A 16,939-nucleotide genomic window follows, 5' to 3' on the forward strand; every position below is an offset into this window, starting at 1 on the left:
CTGTGAGCTGTGTGACGCCACGGCACTCTACCGGAGGGCGGTACAGTGAGACTCTGTCTCTACAAAAAAAAAAAAAAAAAATCTATTTCTGTTCCTTCCCCTGCACACAGGAAATTGTGGCAGACTCCAGCTGCAGGGATCAAGCTGCAGTGAACCAGGTTTCACTGTTGTCTGTAGCTCTCTCGTTAAGCTAACACTTGCAGTAAATTTCTAATGATTCCTGCTGAGGAACCCCTTGCTTTTGGAAATTATAGAATTTCCTCAAAATTATAAGGACACGTCTTAACCTGTCTGAGGTCAGGCCTCTCCAGCATTCAGAGGCCAGCTGCTGGCCAGACCACAGGCTATTGATGAACACAGCAATCTATGATGCAGGGCCTCATGTGTCCAGAACGGAGACTTCACCTCTTGGACTGCACTTCCCAAGGCTTTATTTTTAGTCCCAACTTAATACCATCTTCTAAATGCCAGAGGGCAATCCCTCACCACTTGCCCTCACAGGGTTAGTGTTTTTATTTTTGCTCTGAACAAGAAGTTCAGAAGACTTCCTGATAGTAGTTCCTAGGTAAGGCCTCAGCACAAATACACTCCTACCAGGCTCCTGAGATGCAGTAATGACTGCTTCCAATTTAAAGTACCAGAAGAGACGGGCTGGGAATATAATGCTGATGGAGTAGGATATTACATACTAGATAGTGTCAGTGCATTAGACTGGGTCCTTAACTTGTAATAGCGGAAACCTTCCCTCTTGGACCTACCCAATTATCTTGGGTCTGAAGCAGGCTTGAATCAATCTGCTGGGATGACTTCTGGGTTCACCATGGCAAGATAGCTATTACAGAAACCCTGGAGTAAGACTGTCAAACACTAAAGCCAAGACACTTAAAGCCTAGAGGGGTTTCCAGTAGAACCTTCCACACCTTTGTGAAAACCAATGGTGGCAAAGATGCATGGGAGAACCATGGCCAAGGACAAAGCCAGTCTTCTTTGCTTGGCCAATTCAGGTGTCAGGAGAAAGGGAAAGGAGGGTAGGGTGGGTTAGTAAGGGTAATCTTCCCACTGGTTGTGAAATCCAGACTTGTGCCTACTGGAGTCACTGGGGCTAAATGAGCACTACACCCCTCCCCTGTTGCCCACAGGCCATCCCAGAGGCCACAATGTCCAGCTCAGGCTCACCTCGTGAGTTCCATGCGAGAAGTTCAAACGAGCCACATTCATTCCAGACTTAATCATCTCCTTCAACAGGTCCACTGACCGGGATGCTGGGCCTATTAGGAAAAGTTTTAAAACCACATGTTACTTATTCAAAGGAGGATAAATGTGGTAAGTTTGCTTACATTAAAGAAGTGATTTTTTTCCTCCTACTTTCTCTTACCCACGTAGCTGAGAAGTCCCTTAAAAGGACATAGAAGGGGGCCAGGTGTGGTGGCTAATCCCTGTAATCCCAGCACTCCGGGAGGCCGAGGTGGGTGGATCACCTGAATTCATGAGTTCAAGATCAGCCTGAGCAAGAGCAAGACCCCACCTCTAAAAATAGCCAGGTGTTGTGGTGGGTGCCTGTAGTCCCAGCTACTCAGGAGGCTGAGGCAAAAGAATCTAAAAATATCACTTAAGCACAAGAGTTTGAGGTTGCTATGAGATACGACACCATGGCACTCTACCAAGGGTGACAAAGTGACACTCTGTCTCGAAAAAAAAAAAAAAAAAGTGCATGGAAGGCCAGGCACCATGGTTCACACCTATGATCCTAGCACTCTGGGAGGCCGAGGCAGATGGATTGCCTGAGCTCACAGGTTCAAGACCAGCCTGAGCAAGAGCGAGACCCTGTCTCTACTAAAAATAGAAAAAAATGAGGGAATAGGATGGCTTGAGCAGAAGACTTGGAGGTTGCTGTGAGCTATGAAGCCATAGCACTCTACCCACGGTGACAGTTTGAGACTCTGTCTCAAAAAATATGTATGTAAGGGCTGGGCATGGTGGCTCACTCCTATAATCCCAGCACTCTGGGAGGCCGAGGCAGGTGGATTGCCTGAGCTCATAGGTTCAAGACCAGCCTGAGCAATAGCCAGACCCTGCCTCTAAAAATAGCCAGGCTTTGTGGTGGGCGCCTGTAGTCCCAGCTACTTGGGAGGCTAAGGCAAGAGAATCACTTAAGCCCAAGAGTTTGAGGTTGCTATGAGCTATGATGCCACGGTACTCTACTGAGGGTGACAAAGTAAGACTCTGACTCAAAAAAAAAAAAAAAAAAATATATATATATATAATGTAAATAAAATGAAATGAAATTTTCCAACAGAAAACATAAAGCACACTAATTCCTTATCGTAACTTCCTATGACCTGTGTTCTCATTAAGCATCTGCGTAGCATCTCCCTTAGCACCTAGCATTTATTTAGTCATTGTCACATGAAGCCATTTGGGAGGAAAGGCGCACCCCACTCCCCACTCACCGATGGTGCAGATGATGCCAGTGTTCCGGGCCGTGATAGGTGGCGAGTCAATGTCCAGGCGGCACATGTGCTCCAGAAATGTGTCGGCCATGGCTGCGTGCAACTGCTGGGTCTGAATGAAAGCAGTCCCGGCTTCACTATGGGGTTTTGACATGGCTTCTGAGGTCCTGGGTCCAGGGAAGAAGGGAGACTAATCAGGCTGAGAAGTGATTAATGTACCGTACCACTTGGCACAGGAGGCTATCTCCTGCTTACACATTAACTAAATAAGCATGCTCTGTGCAGAAGCCAAAAGGAGGCCTGACACGCTCTGGATATATGGGTGCCCCTCATATTGGGCAAAGGGCTCACATGATCATAAAGAAATATAAAGGCCCTTAATGAACAAGTTAAAACCTCTTACCCAGTGTAAGTACTTCCCAGGCATCCACGGTAAAAGGTCTCTCCTATACTGGGCTGACATTTACCTTGACAGCTCTCCCACCAACCCTATAAATAACTTCATTTTACCATGCGCCGAAGGAGCTTCCACAAAAGGAAGCTGTAACCAACCAATCTTCCAGCAATACAAACACCTGAAACCTAGTAGTACCTTGGTACGTCAAGATCTGTATATCCCAAGTTGTCTCAAAGCTACAAATACCTGCTTTCTCATTGGTGGCACCCATGTTTACTCTTTATAATCCTTACCTAAACACAAAATGACTCCCCTGAATACAAATGTTCCATCGCAGAAGGCTGGACCTAAAAGCCATTATCTATTTTTGATCAGGAGAACCTTATAACATGCAAAAGCAAGTTGCATAAACATAACCGCAAGGGCACGGTATGGTTCTAAAATTATCACAACTACATTACTGGACAGTTGCCATAAGGAAACTCAAAGTTACTGGTCAAATGTTTTCCCCCAGCTGATTTCCTTTCTGAGCCTGACAAGTACACTACCCCTCCATAAAAAAAAGACCATCTGCTCTGAGTAATTAACAGCCCAGGTACAATCTTGACAACTGCCCTGACCTTTCCTTTCTTCATTACTGACTTACAACTAAACTCACCCAGCTGTTACTAGCGGTGAGAGATAAAGACCCAGGAGACACTTGTGGGCTGTGTCTAAAGCAGGGGTCCTCAAACTGCAGCCCGTGGGCCACATGAGGTGGTGTGATTGTATTTGTTTCTGTTTTGTTTTTTTTTGGCTGGGGCTGGGTTTGAACCCACCACCTCCAGCATATGGGACCAGCGCCCTACTCCTTGAGCCACAGGCGCTGCCCTTCTGTTTTGTTTTTTTACTTCAAAATAAGATATGTGCAGTGTGCACAGGAATTTGTTCACAGGTTTTTTTTTTTTTTAAACTATAGTCCGGCCCTCCAACAGTCTGAGGGACAGTGAATTGGCCCCCTGTTTAAAAAGTTTGAGGACAACTTGTCTAAAGGAACATCATGTAAGGAAGCTCAACACCCTTCCCTCGAGTTCTAAGGCCAACGGCTTTTCCATCTAAAACTCTTGAGTCTAAGGCCAGGTGTGGTGGCTCATGCCTATCATTTTAGCACTCTGGGAAGCCAAGGAGGGTGGACTGTTTGAGCTCAGTCTGATCAAGAGGGAGATGCATCTCTAAAAACAGCCAGATGTTGTGGCGGGCACCTGTAATCTCAGTTCCTTGGGAGGCTGAGGCAAGAGGATCACTTGAGCCCAAGAGTTTGAGGTTGCTGTGAGCTATGAGCCACAGCACTCTACCAAGGGTGACAAAGTGAGACTCTGTCTCAACAAAGAGTAAATAAATAAAACTCTTGAGTCTAAATACTCAAGCAAGGCTCAAACAAGCCCCTTTGCAGCCCTCCTCCTAAATCTCGGGTTCCCAAACCAAGTCATCCCATACACAGGCCCTTACTCCTTTATCTCCTCCATCCCTGACTTTGTGGCCTCTCTGGGTGGCTCAAGTAGAGCATCTAAAGAAACCCATCTCTGCCACCTGCAAAGAAGGCCTCATAAAGGTCCAAAGAGCTTTGAGATCAGTGGTGAACAGTCATCAGCTAAGGAAAACTGATGGTTACAAGTCCTCGATGACATAAAGCTTTAAATAAGATACTGGCTAACTACTCCCCATGGTGAATGCTCTGTTCATTTCAATGTTCATTCCCTAACTGCCTAATACATAGGAGGTACCAAAATGAAAAACGCAATCCTCTCTTCCTGGACCTATATATGGTTGAGTACTTCCCAGCACCTAGTACTCAGAGGCATTCCAGTGTTCTTTAAATGAACTTTTTAGTCTAACTCACTGCCTCTGTTAGAGTCAAAGTCATACTTCCACTCCCTCTTCCCAAAATCTTAAGAAATTCTGAATTATTGACAAGACTGGCCGGCTGGAGTCCCTTCACTGTACTCACTCACAGTTAAGGCAGGGCTCCTATACCTGGGCAATGCAGGGCTCCCAGCCAGGCGTAAGTCAGGCTGGCTGTTAAGGGGACATTTCTGAGAGATGGCATATCAGGCCAACTGGAACACAAAGGCCTTGTTGTGACCTCCAAGAGGAGAGTATCATCCAGTCTGAGGACTGTATTATGCACAAACTAAGATCTGAATGAGTGGGCTGGAGTAACTGATTGTACTCTTCTTAAAAGTTATTAGCCAGGGCTGGGCACGGTAGCTCACACCTCTAATTCCAGCACTCTGGGAGGCCTAGGCATGCGGATCTACTGAGCTCCAAGTTTGAGACCAGCCTGAGCTAGAGCGAGACCCAGCCTCTAAAAATATCTGGGTGTTGTGGCAGGCGCCTATAGTCCCAGCTACTCAGGAGGCTGAGGCAAGAGGATCGCTTGAGCCCAAGAGTCTGAGGTTGCCATGAGCTATGACAGCACAGCACTCTACCAAGGGCAACAAAGTGAGACTGTCTCACAAAAAAAAGAAAAAAAAAAAAATCAGCCAGCTCTTCCTGGGAACTGAGACATTAGGGTCTCTTTGCAGAGAGCCAGCTGGGGCCACTGATTATTAGGTCATACCTTTGGTTCTCTGGGCTTGGACTTCCGGTGACATAATGCTCTGCTTTTGGTTCAGAGTGGCTCCTTGGCCCCACTTGCAAAGACCGCTCAGAGCTGAATAAGGTTTGCCCTGCAGAGCTGTATGAGGATTAAGATAAAAGCTGAGTGTAACTAAAGCTCTTTGGGGTCACAGAAAAATTACCTTATAAGCCAGGTATCCAGGCTTTTATCCCATACACATGACCCTTACTCCTTTATTCTCCTCCATCCCTGACTTTGTGTAAACCCATCTCTGCCGCCTCCAAAGAAGGTAACTGCTCCTAGGGAGTCTGCTATGTTATAAAGAAAAATACAGATATTTCTCCCAAAAAAACCAAGATACCATTGATAGGAAATTCACAGGCAAAGTGGATTTTTACTGGCTCCCATGAGGTGTTTTATTCTCTCCCCTAACACCCTAACATTCATTTACTTCTCTCTAAGCTTGTGATTTGCTAACATTCTATTATTTATTCTGGTCTCTTCCCTTTTGAGGAGAAAGGAACACCAAAGTAAAAATACATAAAAGAGGCTTGGCGCTTGTAGATCACTGAGTAGGATGCCGGCCACATACACTTAAGCTGAACGGTTCGAGCATGGCCCAGGCCTGCTAAACAATGACAATCGCAACCAAAAAATAGCCAGGCATTGTGGCAAGCGCCTATAGTCCCAGCTACTTGGGAAGCTGAGGCAAAAAAATCACTTAAGCCCAAGAGTTGCTATGAGCTATAACACGACGGCACTCTCCCCAGGGTGACATAATGAGACTGTCTAAAAAAAAAAAAAATATATATATATATATATATATATATATAAATAAATATAAAGAGAACAGGGAGAAAATACAGAGGGCACAAAATGTATTAAGAAAGGAAAATTTGTATTAAAGTTGTAATACAGAGGGCACAAATGTATTAAGAAAGGAAAAATTTGTATTAAAGTTGTAATACAGTATATATCAGCATATACTGATAACAAAAGATAAATATAAGTCATGTTTAGTACCTCTTGTAATTGCAGAAATCAACGAGTATTATAATTTTAACACAGTTTTTTCCTTTCTTAAATTGTGTATATATTTTTGGCACCTTCTGTATACCAAAATTTTAATAGTATGTTAACTGGGTGGTAGGATTACAGCAACTTTTTTTTTTTATTAAGAATGTACTAGTATTAAATAGTTTCATAATAAAAAAAAAAAAAAAAAAGAAGGGCGGCGCCTGTGGCTCGGTTGGTAAGGCGCTGGCCCCATATACCGAGGGTGGCGGGTTCAAACCTGACCCCGGCTGAACTACAACCAAAAAATAGCTGGGCGTTGTGGCGGACGCCTGTAGTCCCAGCTACTTGGGAGGCTGAGGCAAGAGAATCGCTTAAGCCCAGGAGTTGGAGGTTGCTGTGAGCTGTGTGATGCCATGGCACTCTACCGAGGGCCATAAAGTGAGACTCTGTCTCTACAAAAAAAAAAAAAAATAGATAAAAAAACAAAGAAAAGAAAAATGTACCTCTTTTGAAAAAAAATATTTACAAGCATCCTGTGAAATTGCTGGGAGTAATTTTAAAAAACTCCATTAATCAACTATGCACTTGTTAGAAGTGCTATTCTATGCACTTCAAGAATATTCTACTTAAAAGGTAGCAAAGGAAAGATACATGTCCTAGGCCCTTAATCACAAATGCAATGCAGTACAGTTTCATTAGCTTAGAAAAACCAACCTTAATATCGTCAGAATCTCAAAGCAAAAAAAATAACAACAACAAAAATACCAGTTCACAGGACAATTTCACACCAAAACCCTGTTAGCTACGTGCCTAAATCCAACAAACTTCTTTTCCTGTTTAGTCTGTTCTCGAGCTTCACAGTGAGGCCTCTGTGATAACCTGGTACAGAAGGGTTGCCTCAAGGACTAGAAGATGCCACTATCAAATACATTTATATCCACCTCAGCCAGGTATAGTGGCTAATGCCAGTAACCTAGTGCTTTGGGAGGCCAAAGTGAGAGGATCGCGTGATACCAGGAATCTGAGACCAACCTGGGCAAGTTAATGAGACTCCATCTCTCCAAAAAGAAAAAATTAGGTGGCCATGATGGTACATGCCTGTAGTCCCAGCTATTTGGGAGGCTAAGAAAAGGAGGATATGAGCCCAGGAGTTGTAGGTTGCAGTAAGCTATGATCATGCCACTGAACTCCAGCCTTGGTGACAGAGTGAGACCCTATCTTTAAAAACAAACAAAAACAGCTGCAATTATAGTGGCCTCAATACAAACCTTTTTTCATCCTCTCAAATTAAATCTGGTATCTAGAAAGCACTAATGTTTGCTGTGAAATATAAAAATAACAAAAATTTGTTAAGTATTTTAGCGGATTTACACACCAGTAGTCAAAAAAGCTTCTACAAAAGCTCAGGTGTCTGTAAAGCACTGTGCCAGCCCAGAAGCCTCATGTCTCATCTCCAGGTCACTGATTTCTCTTCCTTTAAGGTCTGTCCTGGAACTTCTTTTTTTTTTTTGTGAGACAAGAGTCCCACTATGTCGCCCTTGGTAGAGTGCCATAGCGTCACAGCACACAGCAACCTCAAACTCCTGGGCTTAAGCGATTCTCCTGCCTCAGCCTCCCAAGTAGCTGGGACCACAGGCACCCGCCACAATGCCCAGCCATTTTTTGGCTGTAGTTGTCATTGTTGTTTGGCAGGCCCGGGCCTGATTCGAAGCCCCCAACTCCGGAGTAGGTGGCTGGCACCCCAACCGTTGAGCCATAAGTGCCAAGCCTATCTTGGAACTTTTGTTGCAGGGAGGGCCAAAGCATCCTGCCAGTCTTCAAGATCCCCTACAAGCCTCTTCTCTCCAGTTGGGCATCCCACCAACCACCTAGAGTTATATTTGTATATGAAACACCCTCTGGAATCTCCCCTAGCCCTAGCCTTGCTTTCACAGGGCGAGTCTCTAGGAAGGGGTCCCTCCCTCATGTCAGTGGTGTGAACAGTGCCTGCCAAGAAATGTGGCTCCTCCCATGCCAGCTGACTGAGTCATTACTGCATCCTCCTGGGGAGGCAGAGACATGCAGAGCCAACCTCTAGCTGGCAGTGGAAGCCCAGCCTAGCCGCTGACTGCAACAAACACCACACCCAGGTACAGGAGACTTTTTCTTAAGCCCAAGCCCTTGCAGGAGGATCTTCCTCAGGGCCATGTCTCTTCTGTGGGAAACAAGACACCATCAAGGTCTGACTGGGCTAACAGGCTGGAGCAGGCCCAACCACAGCACAGCTCCAGGGGCCCCTACTCTGCCCTTTCCTTTCAAAGCTCAAGGGCCTCCTGCTCTTTGGCTACCCTTCAGAAACTGGGGTGGGGTGGGGTGGTGGAATTGTATAAAAAATACGATAGGCTGGGCCCACTCATACCTGTAATTCTAACACTCAGGCAGGCCAAGAGAGGAGGATCTCTTGAGCTCAGGAGTTTAAGACTAACCTGAGCAAGAATGAGACTCCGTCTACTAAAAATACAAAAATTAGCCAGGCACCTGTAGTCCTAGCTACTCGGGAGGCTGAGGCAGGAGGATCACTTGAGCCCGAAGGTTGCAGTGAGCTATGATGATGCCACTGCAATCTAGCTTGGGGACAGAGAGAGATCCCATCGCAAAAATAAATAAATTTGGCTGAGCTCAGTGTAATCATAGCCCTTGGGAGGCTGAGGCAGGTGGATTACCTGAGTTCGAGACCAGCCTGAGCCAGAGTAAGACCTTGTCTCTAAAAAAATAGCTGGGCGTTGTGGCGGGCACCTGTAGTCCTAGTTACTTGGGAGGGTGAGGCAAGAGAATCACTTGAGCCAAAGTGAGTTTGAGGTTGCTGGGAGCTATGACACCACAGCAGTCTACTGAGGGCAACTAAGTTAAACTCTGTCTCAAAAAAAAAAAAAAAAAACCTCGCTTTACTTCTCAGGGCCTGTACTAATGTCAGGTTGCCCCAGAAAAATTCATGCTTCACTCCACCAGTTCCATCTTTCACAAAGGTCCAAATCATTCTGCCCTAATAAGCTCGCCCAACCTACAAGTCTGCATCTGCATAAGCTGATTTTTCTCTGTACCAATTATGATGATACCAACCTTACCACACAGATCAAACCCCCAGTAATGGCACCTAATGCCCACTTTTTCTCTCCAACACTGCTAGTAGGTACCCAAGATTATATTCCCTGCCCTGACATCAACCTGCTACCTCTACACCTCCAAGTCTCCAGGACAACATGAAGTCCTTTTAATTCTCAATTCTTCAGAACTCAGCATCCATTAGAAAGTTTGCATCAAAACATGCTGACATTTCGGTCGGCCTCCTCTCTAGGAGTGATGGAAAGCATTTTCAATATTGGCTAATCAGACTGCAGCAGCAACATGATCACAATGGGAGACGGCCCAGCAGAACCCAGTAAGGTCTGGAGTAGATGCTGTTCATCCTGACATACAGTTTAAGAGCAATGACAATAGTGTCTTTGTAAATGTGGGTGAGTATAGAGGATGAGATCTGTTTTGGCTAAGAGATCTGAGTCTAAAGTCCACTCTTTATCCCTACCAGGGCCCAAAAGAAAGCAAAGTCTGGCATTACCAGGCTATACAGAACAAAACATGCCCACTTGTAGGTTGAAATAAAATTCCCTTGTTTTAAAACAAAACAACACAAAAACAAAAACCTGAACAAGGCATAAAAGCTAATGCTGAAAGGGCACAAAATGTCCCCAAACACCATTCAGCTTCAGAGGAAGAAGTCCTGAGTCAGAGAACACTCAAGATCCTCAGAGGAGGATAATTTCCTGGTTTGGTGCTCAGAGCAAAGAACTGGATTTAGCCTGAAGGAGGAAGTTTGGGTGAAGCCTTTGACATCAGGGCACATGGTTCTTCCTACCAGGATGAAAAGTGAGGCAGTGCTCCTAGGCCTTACACCCACACTCTGGAAGCAGCAAGAGACCTGGGACTCTGATTTGGGGTGCAACCAGGATGGGTGATGGTCCATGAAGCAAGCACTAACTCAGCATTTACTGGAGGTGGGACCCTGGATCCTCGCTGGGGGGATGGAGGAGATAAGGCAGTACCAACTCTCTCAGAGCTCTTAGCTATTTAGTAAAAATAGAAATACACCCCATGACCAGTTGTGTAACTCGTCTACCTATAGCAGCCTTTATAGGTTTGCTTCTATTTTGTTTTGAATTGAAGAAAAAAAACTAACATCTGTATCTCTACCACCTAGAACTGATCATTAACAATGAGCTATATTTTCTTTAGACTTTTTAAAAAGAAAGATAAGAATTATAATTTTATACAGTTCATTTTTCCTCTATCCTCAGGCTCCTTCAATACCCCCTCCAGTGAATTATGAGGCATGACTTTTGTATTCCCTCTAGTTCAGTGGTTCTCAACCTTCCTGATGCTGTGGCCCTTTAATACAGTTCCTGTGGGTTAAGGCCCACAGGCTGAGAACGGCTGCTCTAGTTCATGTAAGTCTAGATACAGTTCTGTGTATATCAATGCTGAATCTTATGGTATTGTCCTAAGTAGCAGACTGTATACATCAGACAGTATAACTTGCTTTTTCACTAAGTACCATATTTAAGATCCATCCAGTTGGTACATAGATCTAGCTAATTCATTGGAACGACTATTTGTGTGTACTTGTATAACTCGTGTAACTGTGTAACTAGACCAGTTTATTTATGTAACCCCTTACTAGCGGGCATTCCCCACGCTATTAGACCAGTTTTAATACCACAACTATTCTAGTACATGTCTCCTTGTGCATTTATGAGCTTCTATGTATCTAGAAATAGAATTCTTAGGTCATGGGGTGTATTTCTATTTTTACTAAATATTACTGAATTGCATTCCAAAGTGGCACTATCAATTTACAACCAGCAAGAGTTCCTGCCTTCCCACACCTCTGCCAACACTGGGTACTGTCAGACTTTCAAGAGTCTCTACTTCCTCACCTCTTCACTCAATCAAAACTCCCAGGCTCCTCTGAAATGGGCACAGTGTGTCTTACGTGCCATAACTGACTCTGCTGATGGGGTAATTGTTTTTCACTCATTGTTGGAGACAGGGGAGATGCCAGTTATTTAAAGTGGAAGAAATATCATCTGTAAGCTGATTAAAAATGTATGGAAGGGGGTGGCGCCTGTGGCTCAAAGGAGTAGGGTGCCGGCCCCATATGCCAGAGGTGGTGAGTTCAAACCCAGCTCCAGCCAAAAAAACTGGAAAAAAAAAAAAAAAGTATGGAAGGAGTAAGGCTCCCTTCTGAGAATTCTGACTACAAAGTTTTACCAGCAGCACACTCTGAAATGCTACGACTAGCAACCTCACTGCTCATCTTGGATTCTCCACCCCCACCACCCCAGCCTACTTCCAAACCTGCTTGCTGGCATCAGCAAAGAGGCTTAGTGCTCCCCAGGAGCTTTGCCTACAGACAGAAGCAGGGGGGCAGCAAGTCTCAGAGGCCAGTGAAGGTACTTCAGCCCGGCTCTCCAAGCTCTCCTACGTGCAGACCAGCACAAACTACTGTAGGGGCGGGGCCTTACCGCACCGCCTGGAGGCAATGCCAGCCTCCCTCCCTCTCCTGAGCTGAGCAGCCTTACCAAAAGGCCCAGGAGAAGCTGGGCACCACCAGTTACCCACCACCCACCTACCCCCAAACAGCTTCTTTAACAAAGCCCCAAGGAACCAGACTACAATTACCCAGCCTAAGTCTGGCTCTTGGTCAAAAATGCAAGCTCCCAGAAAGCATGGTGTTATTAAAAATGGTCTTCATACATCAGGTCATTTAGTTCTAGTCCTATCTGTACCACAACATAAGGTCCTGTAAGACCTTTTACCAAATAAATCACTTAAACAGTGAACAAAGATCCTCTACAAGGTTGCAATAAAATTTTGCTCACAAGGACAACTCATTCTTGTGGTGTACCAGTTAATTGGGATTTGACTATGGTATCTGGAATGATTCAAAAATAACAGTAATGCCAAATGAGTCATTTTTCTCTACCTTGGTCTCAGTCTTAGTCAAGATAACACACCCTGACTTGCTTTCATGCAAGCTGAAGCCAAATAAATTAAAACTCAAGTAATGTGAGTTTGTAAAGTAAGAGCTACATTTTTCCTACCTCTCTCCCTACCCACAGCCAGTTCCTCATTTCTTCCATTGCCTCAATATTAAGAAAGAAATAGTTTTGAGAAATAAAAGGTTTTTCCTGTGACCCCATGTCAATGTCACAACATTCAAGTAACAGAAAAAACTCCCATGGGTGCTAGCTGTTTGGAGTCACAGCTCCCAAATATGCCAAGTCACTAAGGGTACAGTTCTTGAAATAGCTAACGATTCTGTTAAACTACAAATTCAAAACTAAAATTCTTTCTTTCTTTTTTTTTTTGGCCGGGGCTGGGTTTGAACCTACCACCTCCGATATATGGGGCCGATGCCCTACTCCTTGAGCCACAGGTGCCACCCCCTAAAATTATTTCTAATGTAATGCTTAAAATGAAAGCAGTTGTGCCAGCAGAAGACTAATGTCCATATTATTTTGGCTCAAATCTATTACCTCAGAAATAAGCTCAAGGACATTCTTTAACTCATTGTTACTCATATTCCAAGAGAGGCCGCCACCCCCACTACAGAAGGCTCAGGAATACAGATGCATACACTACATTACCTGGGCCCAGGGCTCTGCCACTCTGGACCTAAGTGCCAGTACTGAGATCCCAGTGACCTAAACCAACTTTTCACTTAGTTGATATATATATATATATATTTTTTTTTTTTTTGTAGAGACAGAGTCTCACTTTATGGCCCTCGGTAGAGTGCCATGGCCTCACACAGCTCACAACAACCTCTAACTCCTGGGCTTAAGCGATTCTCTTGCCTCAGCCTCCCGAGCAGCTGGGACTACAGGTGCCCGCCACAACGCCCAGCTTTTTTTTGGTTGCAGTTCAGCCGGGGCCGGGTTAGAACCCGCCACCCTCGGTATATGGGGCCGGCGCCCTACCGACTGAGCCACAGGCGCTGCCATAGTTGAGATATTTTTAATTGGAAGAAATGCAGGCTTCATTTGACTCACTGAAAGGGGAGAAGGGACTTCTCAAGCCTGTAAAAACCCCAATGCAGTTTGCCCACTCACCCAGTGAAGAGGATTCTCTCAAAAGCAGAAAACTTGAAAGGTTGAGTCATCTTCTCCACAGAGCCTCCCCCTCCCCCACAGATTTGGTGATGGGTTCACTACCCTTCCCCACAGAGCAGCCTGGCTGCAGTACCAACAGCATCTTCAGGCCACTGGAGGGCAAATTATTTGCTAACAATGCTGCAGCAGGAGAGTCCTGACCTAAGCCCACTGTACCCTAGGGAGTGGCCACACCCTTGATACTGCCAACAGAGGGCTACTGCCCACTGGCTCCAATCTTAACCTCAAGAGCAGGTTGAAAAAGTCCACCTGAGGTCAAGGACTGGAAGGCAAATTATTTCAGTCTTGGCACTGTACAGTTTGTTTCTACCCTTCTAGCTAAACAGCAAAGGTTTAAATAAATCATCCCCTCCCTACCTGTCTGTGTATAGAGGTCTCTGTTCTCAGAAGACCAAAGAGCCCCTTGTTGCAAGTGGAGAGTTGCAAAATAACATTTGTTACTTTGTAAACATTGTACCAGAATCCCTGAGGAGACCGGTTTCCAGGCGACATTTGGCATTTAGAAAGCCCAACTCCCAAAGATAAACTGTACCCTGATTGGGGTCAGCAGAAGAATAAGATGAATCAAGTTCAGCCCTCAGGCTCAATTGCAGATTAAGTAAAATCCTGCTCAGTGACCAGAATAATACACTCATTTAGAAGCATTTCTTCTGGGCATCTCACCAGCCCTGCACTGAGTACACAACACAGGTGTGCAAGTGCAGAGACCAATCCTTTCAAAAACAACGAGGAAGAGGAAAAGCCGGCGTTGCGGCGGGCGCCTGTAGTCCCAGCCACCCGGGAGGCTGAGGCAAGAGAAGCGCCTAAGCCCAGGAGATGGAGGTTGCTGTGAGCTGTGACACCAAGGCACTCTACCGAGGGCGACAAAGTGAGACTCTGTCGTAAAAAACAACCAAAAAAAAAAAACAAAACAAGGAAAATGTTTTTCCCATTTTCACCTGGGAAAGTGAGGTCCAGAAGCTGAAATCCCTGCTCAGTAGTCTCAGTAAATTAACAAGTCAAACCTGATTCTAAAAGCCTGTTTACAACTTCCCAGCGACTCTGTCCGGGTCTGGACCTTCCTTATAAGGTTCACTTTATTCCTTACAGGGAGCACCGATATCTGGGGTTTGGAGTAAGCGGATTAAGCCAAGGGTTGGGTCTTTACATAACCTTCACACTGGAAGGTGCTTACCACCTGGTGTGACCCACGAGGCTTCCTGTCCTTCCTCCCGCAGCAGGAAGCTCATACCTTCCTCAGAGCACTTATCAACGGAAAATGCTATCTATGCTCGTTCCGTAAGCAGACGGTGAGCTCGGTGGGCTATGACCAGGCTAGTCATCCCGGACTCCAATTCCCTCCCCCAAACAGTCCTGCCCCACATTGTTTTTTAAGAAAACGTGCCGGATTTCCTATCTTCTCCATAACCTGCGCGGCCTCCGCTTTCCACAATAGGGGCCCATTGGTTAAGTAATGAGAAGCAGAGGCTACCAGCCCGATTAATGTCTCCAACGCCAAAGGGCTCTGAGAAGCGTGCGGCGGCTTCCCGGGCTCCCCCCGCGTTCCCAAGGCCAGCCGTCGGGCGGGGCGGGGCAGGTGGCCGGCGCGGGGCGCTACGTGCATCCCTGCAGCTGTGGGATGGAGCGCGCGACCCTCCAGCCAGCGCAGACGAGCTCGAGGGCCTGGCGCTGCTCCCAGGCCCTTGCAGGCTGACCAGAATTCGGAGCAGTCAGCACAAAACAGGAACGCGCCCCAGAAGCAGCCACCTCTTCTTCCCTGCATCAGGAAAGGCCAAGGGTTACGTAACCCTCCTAACGGCGCCCGCGCACCTGCAGCATCCCGCCAGCCGCGCCGGACACTCAGCCCTGCCCAACCTCAGAGCACGCTGCCACTTTAGGCGGTGGCCCACCGCCACCCGCCCCGGACCCGGGGCTCCAGTTAGAGGCCAAGAATACCGGAAGGCTATGATGGAGAGGAGGACAGGACCACCATCAGAGAGCCGGATGGGAGGGCGGGGACCAGAGCAGCGAGAAGGAGAGGGGAGGAGCGGGATGCGGAGGAGCGGACGTGACCAGCATGGAGGGGGGAGGGGCAGGAACGGAGCGCGAACCGGGAAGGGGTAGCCGGAGCGGACCAGGGCGCGGGACGAGCCTGAGTGGAGGATGGGAGGGGAAACAGAAGTTGTTTCAAGCAGCGGTTACAAAGAAAGCATCAGAATGAAGGGAATGGGAACAGACGAAGATGAAAAGGCGAAAAGAACGAGTATTAAGGGGTAAGGGGAGGAAAACGAGCACGGAGCAGGGGGAGTTGAGAAAGTGGGGATGGCACGGATGAATCAATTAGGAGATAATAAGAGAAGAGAGGTAAGGATGGAACCAGACTTAGGAAGGTGAGGATAGGATCAGAATGAGGGGGTAGGCACTGGGGCAGAAAAGGGGCTGGCAGACCCGTCTGACTTTGGACGAAACGGGCGCAGGGGACTTTTGAAGCGCAGGCCCTAGCCGCGAGTAGCCTTTCTCCTCTCTCCCGGCCCAACCCGCTCCAAGATGCCCAGATCTTGCGCCGCCCCCGCCTGGATGCCGGAGCCGACGGGCAGGCCAGGATTTCGTACAGGAAGGCCGACAGACGCCAGGTGAGGACCGATAGCTCAGCCTCTCGCACCGCTCACCTCTGGCGCCGAAGGGCTCGGGCTCCGCTGCAAATGCAAAAAAGTCGGCAGCTGCAGGATGCGTAGCGCCTGACTGTGAGAGAATCTGCCGCCGGCACCTCAAGGTTATCCCGGCTGCGGAGCCGCCGCAATCCCTCCGCCGCCCCGCCCCCCACCCAATCCCGGCCCCCGCCTGGCTGGACCCCGCCCCTTTGCGTCCTTGCTGGGCGCGGTCACCTTCAGTAGGAAGCGCGGCTGAGGCGGAAAGGGTTGTCAGGTTGCCCTTCTGGAGAACTACATTCCGTAGCGGAAGGACATATTACAGCAAGTGAAAGCAGCAACCCTCTGATGGCCAATGGGGAGGTGGCAAGGCAGTAGGCTCCGCCCCCGGGGCTTCCGAGACCTCCCTCCCAGACCCCCAGTACCCTAGGCCACTTGTTGCAGCCAATTTAGGCAGCTAGACTGGGGTTCCTTAGTTGGCCTTCCGTCCAGGCTGCCCGGCTAATCTGTGCCTTCCCAGACTGGGCTCAGACTTATGAGTCCCGGGCAGCATTCTTCGGGCCCCGCCCTGCGACTCCCCACCCTCCGGTGCCTGCCTCAGCGCACCCTCGGAGACTGAGCCGAATGGGAAGTCAGGGCGA

General features: G+C 47.2%; 1 protein-coding gene across 3 annotated transcripts in view; it reads right to left on the minus strand.

Moving 5' to 3' along the window:
* Positions 1–16,555, minus strand: part of PKM (pyruvate kinase M1/2) — a 35,365-nt gene extending 18,810 nt beyond the window's left edge. For 2 of the 3 annotated variants that reach the window (XM_053595295.1, XM_053595297.1), the window contains exons 1-3: positions 16,320–16,482; positions 2,451–2,617; positions 1,177–1,268 (exon numbers count right to left, since the gene is read on the minus strand). In XM_053595295.1, the coding sequence (XP_053451270.1) occupies positions 1,177–1,268; positions 2,451–2,604 (246 nt within the window). In that variant the 5' untranslated portion in view covers positions 2,605–2,617; positions 16,320–16,482. Of the gene's footprint in view, positions 1–1,176; positions 1,269–2,450; positions 2,618–16,319; positions 16,483–16,535 lie in introns of those variants that run through there. The other variant, XM_053595296.1, reaches the window with a different exon arrangement.
* Positions 16,556–16,939: the final 384 nt, after the last annotated feature.

The sequence above is a fragment of the Nycticebus coucang genome, chromosome 6 (assembly GCF_027406575.1).
Source record: "Nycticebus coucang isolate mNycCou1 chromosome 6, mNycCou1.pri, whole genome shotgun sequence".
NCBI lineage: Eukaryota > Metazoa > Chordata > Mammalia > Primates > Lorisidae > Nycticebus > Nycticebus coucang.